The following is a 7864-nucleotide window of genomic DNA, read 5'->3' as shown; positions in this document are numbered from 1 at the left end:
ATGCATGGGTCAGAATATGGGAATGCTTAAAGATGTTTTCGTCTTTGTTATTAGATTGACTAGTACGTACTGATTTTGTAATCCTGACTTTCGTCGCGTAAGGCTGGACAGACACCAAGCAGCCAGTGTGGCCTACTGCACCAGACATCGTAACAGATGTTATCCAGCTGTGCAAATATAGCAAACTGTAAGTCAGCTGGCAACTGGTGCTAGTGTCAGTTTCCATAGGCTTTCCCCATGTCCAACATGTGTTCTCATTTTGTCACATAGCTAATGTGCACACCATCAAGCTACTTGCAGAAAAAGAAAAATCATATGTGAGTCTACTGGAGCTATATTTCAATAAAAGTATGGAAGCATTCAATGGAAAGCCAAGGTAATTTTTATTACATTACAGAATCGACTTTTCTTTCAGTAGAAATCAAAACATACTCTGTGCCTAGTCCAAGCAATCAATTAAAAGTGGGGACTCTAATAGTACAAGCTTTCATTTGTCCAAGCAGAGAATGTCTCCTGCAGCTTTTTAGCAGGGTATGAATGTTAACTGACTTATTGGACACTTGTCCAATGCAAGGCAGCAACTCAAACCAGCAGCTTCAGGTGAATACATTATGGATTTTGCTCCCTATTTGTACCTCAAGCTGTAGCCAGGTGTAGTCAGACTCAATTTTGTCTGGTAACATGCCATTCAGATTTCATTAAGTGGCGTGTTTCAGCTGGTACAGAGAAAAAATGTGCAGATCAACCACAACATTATGACCACCGACAGGAGAAGTAAATAACATTGACCATCTTGTGACAGTTCAGTGTTCTGCTGGGAAACGTTTGGACCTGGCATTCATTGGTGTGGATGTTACTTAGACATGTAGCACCCACCTACACCAGACCAGACCTCTTCTCTTCTGTCTCTAAAGCCCACCTAATTTGATTGGCAGATCTTTGCTGGGGCATGCTCAGTTCCCAATGACCAGACCAACGTCCCCACACAAAAAATGTTGTGGGTGGGGGAAGGTTTGTGCTGGCTTCCAGGTCACTCATGCTCTGCTAAGAAGGTTTAACTTCAGAGCCCTTATAGGAAGAGTTATTAGGGCAACCAGTAACTAATTTAATGTACTGGTGCATGTGGGCATGTGAGTGCTACAAGAAGTTTGAACAAATCCTCCAATTCTCTGTTATTTTGCAAAAAATTTCTCTGAGGGTTCATGCATCCCAGCTGTTTTCCTGAAGCTGTGACATAATTTAGTTTCTCTCCAGAGAGCAGTAATTGTTATGGTACACAAATAAACCTCTGTAAGCAGCTTCCCCTACACTGATTGCATGTGTAGAATCCCATCCACCTGTTAGTATTGTTGCCAGAGAGCACCGAGGACCTTCAGCACGAATACCAGGTGCTCCATTATCAACACCTGAAGGTCGTATGTGTATTAAAAAAAAAAACCCCGAAGCCTCTTAGTGCTGCGGATGAGGCGAACCTGGCTGAGCGACGAGAGAGCATTTGAGGCAGATGTGACCCACGCAGTGAGAACCCTCACAATGACACTTTCCACCCCCTGCTATCAACCATCAGACATGATTACAGCTCTCACTCCCTGATCCACTGCCTGTCTGAGCCCACTACTTTGATTCTTGGTGATTCTCTCCTGCAGCCAAAGTAATCAAACAAGACGCTCGACTCAGGGAGAGGCTCGACCCCTGTGCGACATTTGTTCAAGCCATACTGCAAATTGTCAAACATCTTCTACTTTATTCAGAGTGAGTGCTGACGTACCACCAGGTAGTGCTGCTTTCTCTCAGGCTCGTGTTTTACCGTTGACCGGAGGTAAAGTCAGAGACTCATTCAGCCGTGTAATCATCTACGGGCACATATAAACTGTAGTAGGGGTATGAGGGACATTAATACTCTCCTTTTCCTTGACAGCAGTGAGCAGACAGACCGACCATTACCAGGATTTAGGAAAGTAAAGCAATTTAATGACATCCATAAAACCAATTAACATTCGTAACATGCAATGGCTGAATTTACAAAACATTGCAATTATTTTTTTTTTTCTGATCATGAGGCTAACGTTAATGCAGAAATATAACGACTGTTTTGAATGGCAGTATGTCGGAAGTAAGGCTTGTTAAGACTGATGTAACACTTTATGTAACACTACAGCACACTGAATCAGCGGGGGTCAAATACCATGCCACCAGATAGAGTCATCTGATTACAAAAAAAAAAAAACAGTTCATAAATCCATTGCAGTAACCCAGTCTTTGTCAAGTCTGAGAAAATTACCCTGTAAATCTCTGGGATAAGTCGGCGTGGACTTAAAAGAGGCATTGTGGGAAATGTAGGATCCAGCGTTTTGGAACCTGACTCATATAAAAATACAGAATATCATGGCTTGATTTCGACCATTTTGTTTAAGTGTGTCTCTGTGCGAGCCCTTCAGCATTTTGGAAAGGAGGAAATGACTTACTATAGTTAAAGGAATAGTTTATCATTTTGAGAAACATGCATGTGCTAAATATGAAGCCCGAGCTAGCAGCTAGTTAGCTGGTTAGCTAAGCTGAAAATGGAGGGAAAACGCGAGTTTACTGAAACCCTTCTACCAGAATCTCTGAAGCACACGCATCTAGGTTCTTTAAAACACCTTGAGGCAATTTTGTAGTTGGGGATTTATAAATAAAATGTACTTACGCTTAAATTATTAGCTTGTTTTTCCTTTTACCTTTGGGCTAAATTAGCTGTTTCCCCATTATTTATGCCAAGCTAAGCTAACTGGCTATTGCGTATGGCTTCATATTTAGCATAGCCTCTAAGAGACATATCAAACTATTATTTAAAGCCTATATAGGTAATTCACAACTAAAACCTTCCTTTTCTGAATTATGAAAAGACAGCAAGTACTGGCAGTTTAAAGATTTTGATGGAAAATTCCATTTTTGAAAGTTTCTTTGACGTGTATTGGGCTGCAAATGCAGACTGAAGCTAGACTGAAGGCATAATTGGGAAATAATATTTTCTCCTCTCGTCAATGGGAGACTTAAGACTCAGGATTCAAAGTTTATGATATTCGACGATATGTGAATTAGTTATTCTGTCAGGTATAAAACCACTGGAGAAAAAAAAAATAAGTTAATAAGCAAACCTTTATACACATCTTACATCATATTTAATGAATCCCTTTCGAATATAAAAGGTCAGTAATATATTCCCCGATTAAAAAAACGTCAACTTGATATCCCCACATATCTGTGGCCTGCTATAAGGTGACATCAGAGGCAGAGCTCCATACAGTGATGCGCGATGGGAAAGGGGTGGGGGGCACAAACAGTATACACATAAAAGTGATAGAAATAAAAAAAAGAAAGAAAGAAAGAAAATCCAAGTCCTCTAAATTTGTGTGTAATAATAATTATAAAAACAAGACACTCCGCACATACAATATACACTATATATACACAGTATTTAGTAATGCTCATTCTGTTGCAACTTGACAAAACAGAGCTTTATAAAATGAGAATGGCAGTGTGCAGTTGGCAATGACGCATTACGTTTGACACAAAACCTGTGCTCCGTATGGATAATGTCTGTTCCCTCTTTCATTTGCTTAATGAAAACGGCTTCCGGGTGGTGGTGGTGGTGGTGGTGGGGTGGGACGGATGGCGGCTCCGCTCCTCACGCCGGGGTCTGAATGGTGGCTTTGATCTCGGCGGACGCCCTCTTCTCTTTTCGCCCCGCGTACTCGCCGATGAAGGAGCCGTCCTCGTTGAACTGAACGTCCTCGTCGCCGTAGTCCACGAGGCTGTCCCCACTGTCCCCCGCTTTGATCTCCCTGCTCAGAGACTGTTGGCTGCCCTTCAGTGGCTTCTCATCATTGTCACTGCGAGAGAGGCACAGTGGATTTAGAATCACCTAATTTTACCCATGGCTTCACTCTGTGGCTTATTGGGGAGGACGGGGGGGGGTGCGGTCTCGAGCTATCCTCGCCTCTGCAGTGAGCTTCTGTGACTGACATTAGCTTTTTTTCTTTTTTTTTTTACCTCTGACTGACCAATGGGAAATAATCTCACAGATGCACACGTTGAGACTAAATTAATAGTTGGAATGTGCATGCATCAATGCATCTGACAAAGTCACAACTGGATGACAAATGAGGCACAGAGAGGCACATTAAACCGGTGCTGATGCTGATGCTGATGCTGATGCTGCTGCACAGGCTGTGGCTCTCTGATGCATTCTAACACAGAGACTATTACATAGGCTGAACTTTGTAGTTTTTGACATGAGCTGCCAGTCATTCAGGGGCCAGTTGCACCAGTTAGCTGTTAAATAAATACACATTTAGCCTAGTGTTTAATAAGTGGCGATACGCACATCACTGAATTTAAACAGGCTGCACCATTTACAACTTATGAAGAGATTGCAACATTTTGGTTTTTGGATGTTTAGCTAAGAGGATCAAGTGTCAAAGCTGACGTTAGCTTGCTTAAGCGGTGGGCATTTGAGGAATTGCAACTAACAAAAGAACAGAACACATGCTAACTGAAGGCCTGTTCACTAAGATCCGATTTGGTCGATCCGATCACGTAAAAGACAGGTACGAACGCCCCCCAGGACCCATTGAGATCACATTTGAGAGATCCGATCTCTGACCACATTTGGAGGTGGTCTGGGTCGCATGTGTGCATGGATGGCCCCGAGATCAGATCTTAAAGCAAGGCTTGAACAGGCCCTTAGGCTGTGAAGTTGGTAGCAGTGAATAAACTAGTAAACAAGTTTGGTTAGGAGCTTTATGTGTGCAGTTCATGCACAAATTGTGAATGGGGAACATGCTTTCTGATTCGCACGTCATTCTTGTCTGTACAGAAGGTTTGAAGCTACAATGCGTTAGTGATGCTCAGCGCAAAAACAGGAACAAGTGGTAAGCAGCCAGCTTGTCAATTTCCAGTGTCAAACAAAATAAAAATTATGGTCATAAGCCAGAATCAATTATTGCCCATAATGAATCCTGGAGTCTTGTGGCAACTAGCACCGAATCCAGCTGAGCGATAGTTCCTGGTTCTGCCCATCTCCACATTGTGCACTAAACTAGCTGCTGGCTTCAAACTCCCCATCCAGACACTTTCTCATGCTTTTATTGAGTCATTGAGTGAATATGTTGTGACCCTGTTTGGTTTTCCTTGTGTTTCAAAGGAGCTTCTTCTTTGGCGTTTCGTGCCCTGCTTCCTGCTTCCTGTTTGTGTCTTCCCTCTGATTAAATGATTGGTTTCTCCTTGTGTGATCCCCCCTCAGTAGTTTCACCTGTGTCTCGTCCATCTGCCCGTGTGTGTGTGGGTGTATATATAGTCCTGCCTTTCCTCCGTGTCCTTTATTAAGGTGTCTGTGATGTTACCTCTGTTGATGTGTCCTAGTGTTTCTGAGTCCTTTATCTAGCTTAAGCTTTTGGATTTCACTTGTTTTTGAAAACCCTGCCTGTCCTGCAGTTCTTTCTACTTCTACTACTTTATCTACTTTTCTTACCACCTGTCACTTCCTCGTTTTGTCAAGTTTCATCAAAGCTCTCTTGTTTCCTCCTCCTACCTCCCGCTTTGTGTTTGGGTCCTAACTCAACCATCCGACACAACACAATGATTTCTTTCTTGCTAATATACCATTCACCCACTTGAAGTTCATGAGTTCGGGATTCGTGTTTTATCTGGACCAGGACACAGTTTAAACTTGGTGGTAGTTTGTAAAAAGTTAGGGACGTAAACAAAGCCGGGGCAACTGGCTCCTGAAGTGAACATGACAAAGCGTAAATGCTCTCACGCTGAGCCACTTTTGACTTCATCACATCCACATTTGTTGTGCTGTGCAGATCCCGCTGATTGGACAATTACACCGGGGCTCATACTGCGGCGGACGGTTATGAATTGGACCGCTAAAGGATTAATGAAATGGGGGGCCCAGATATTACTGTCCTGGAGATGAGCTCCTTCCAATTACACTGATTGGTTTTAGCAGCCCGCTGTGTGCCGGGCAGCCTGCGTTTAGCTCCGTCCGCGCGAGGAAATGGCAACATGTCAATGGCACAGCCTTTCACGATGCTCCTGTCTTTTTCGACACACCAACACAGTCTAAGATCACACCACACTATAGACTCGACTACTGTGACCACACCGATGCATAAACAGCTTGCTACTGCCGTTTATCACATACTTTCCTGTTACTTAGTTCGTCAAATATCAGCAGAAGAAGAAGAAGAAGAAGCCGTGTGAACCTCGTGCACGCTGGGTTGCCTTTTCCCGCGTGAGGAGAAATGCAAAGAGAATTACTGAGAGGACGAGATGTGGGGGGGGGGGGGAAGTCCGCTGGCAGAAGAGAAGTTAATAGCTGCTGAATTGCAGTGGGGTGGTGAAATAGTGCTCCGAGGGTGACATGCTTACCTGTATTCACAAAATGTGTCGTCATTCATGCCCTGGGACTCCACGTCTGGGTGAAGGTCTTCTTTTTCCTTTACTGCTCACAAAATAGAGAGGGGAGATATGAGCGATTTCCTCAAGAGACGTCTGCCAGTGAAGATCACTTTGTCCCCTGACTGCTAAAAGCTGTCTGAACACGCTAACAGTGTCTGCTTGATTTCCCGAACTTACTCTGAGATTGAAAGATAAATGCAAGTCTTAGAAATGATTGCAAAAAAAGGGGGGCATTTGTGTAACATTTTTCGGAACATAAACCCAACCTTATGTTAAAATGACGCCTCGTCTCGTACTTGCTCCTAAATGTTCTTTTTAAAGTGATGATAAAAATGTTAAGACTTGCATAAAACCAAATCTATAGTCTTATGTGTATGTAGTGGAACGGGAAAACTAAACGCACGGCACGGGGGGGAAATGAAAGAAAAGGTTGTCGGAGCAACGGGTGATAATGAGAACTTAATGAGGAAACAAAGGACAGGGCTGTGCCTTCCCCCTCTGCTGACGAGCGAAGCGTTCGCTGCCCACACGACGACCTGACGGCCATTTAGCTGTGAACGATAAAGCCGATAAGGCCTCTGGCGCCCTCCACCAGGAGGAACAACATTGAGATGCCACAGAGCCTCCGCCGCCGCTCCCTGCGCAGCCACCTCACGCGCAGCATTTGCATTTGTCTCGCTGCGGGCCGCGCTTTTGTTTGGATAGTTCGCTGGAAAAAGCTGCGCGTCTAAATAATGCAAAATTCAAGTGCTGGACGTACGGTGGAATGCTAATTTTCCTATCAATACAGCAGTCTATTTTATGTATAAATTTGCATTAAAATGATTTTGCGGCCTGGGATGAAAAAAAAACAAAAACAACAACAACAACAACACCAGATCAGCTTTCATATTCCTGTAAAGGCTTCTTGGGTGATTGATTATTTCTTTCATAGCAACAAACAGCGAAATGGAATTATAATGATGCTCCAAGCACCAATTATTATTCAGGCATGGCGATGTGTGTGTGTGTGTGTGTGTGTGTGTGTGTGTGTAGGTGAGCGCCTACCGGAATATTTCCCTCCTTTATTTCTGTTGACAAAGCAGGCGATCAACACAGTGAGCGTGAGGAGAGCGATGGCGCACATCAGGCCGATAAACCAGCCCTGGGTGGATATCCCTCCGTGGACGCTGGCCAGACCTGGGGAGAACAATAGCCGGTGACTTTGACTCGCCTTGGCCTTTTCATCGGGACACTTGATTGAATGTTTACATCGACAAAGCCTATCTGATGCGAAGGCAGAAGGTGGCAGGCGCTGGTCCAGTATTAATATTAAACAGCTAATCCCCCTTGTCTAATTAATCAAGTAAGGAACGCTGTACAAATGTAATTCCTCTTAGCGAGCTAAATTAAATCGCAGTGACACGGCGAAGGGCCA

General features: G+C 43.8%; 1 protein-coding gene across 1 annotated transcript in view; it reads right to left on the bottom strand.

The window, feature by feature from the left end:
- Positions 1 to 481: 481 nt before the first annotated feature.
- Positions 482 to 7864, bottom strand: part of chl1b (cell adhesion molecule L1-like b) — a 71876-nt gene continuing 64493 nt past the window's right edge. The window contains exons 24-26 of the mRNA XM_084543631.1: positions 7495 to 7626; positions 6418 to 6490; positions 482 to 3872 (exon numbers count right to left, since the gene is read on the bottom strand). Of these exons, the coding sequence (XP_084399757.1) occupies positions 3668 to 3872; positions 6418 to 6490; positions 7495 to 7626 (410 nt within the window). The 3' untranslated portion in view covers positions 482 to 3667. The remainder of the gene's footprint in view (positions 3873 to 6417; positions 6491 to 7494; positions 7627 to 7864) is intronic.

The sequence above is a fragment of the Chelon labrosus genome, assembly GCF_963514085.1.
Source record: "Chelon labrosus genome assembly, chromosome: 4".
Classification (NCBI taxonomy): domain Eukaryota; kingdom Metazoa; phylum Chordata; class Actinopteri; order Mugiliformes; family Mugilidae; genus Chelon; species Chelon labrosus.
This window is presented reverse-complemented; position numbering and strand designations above follow the sequence as displayed.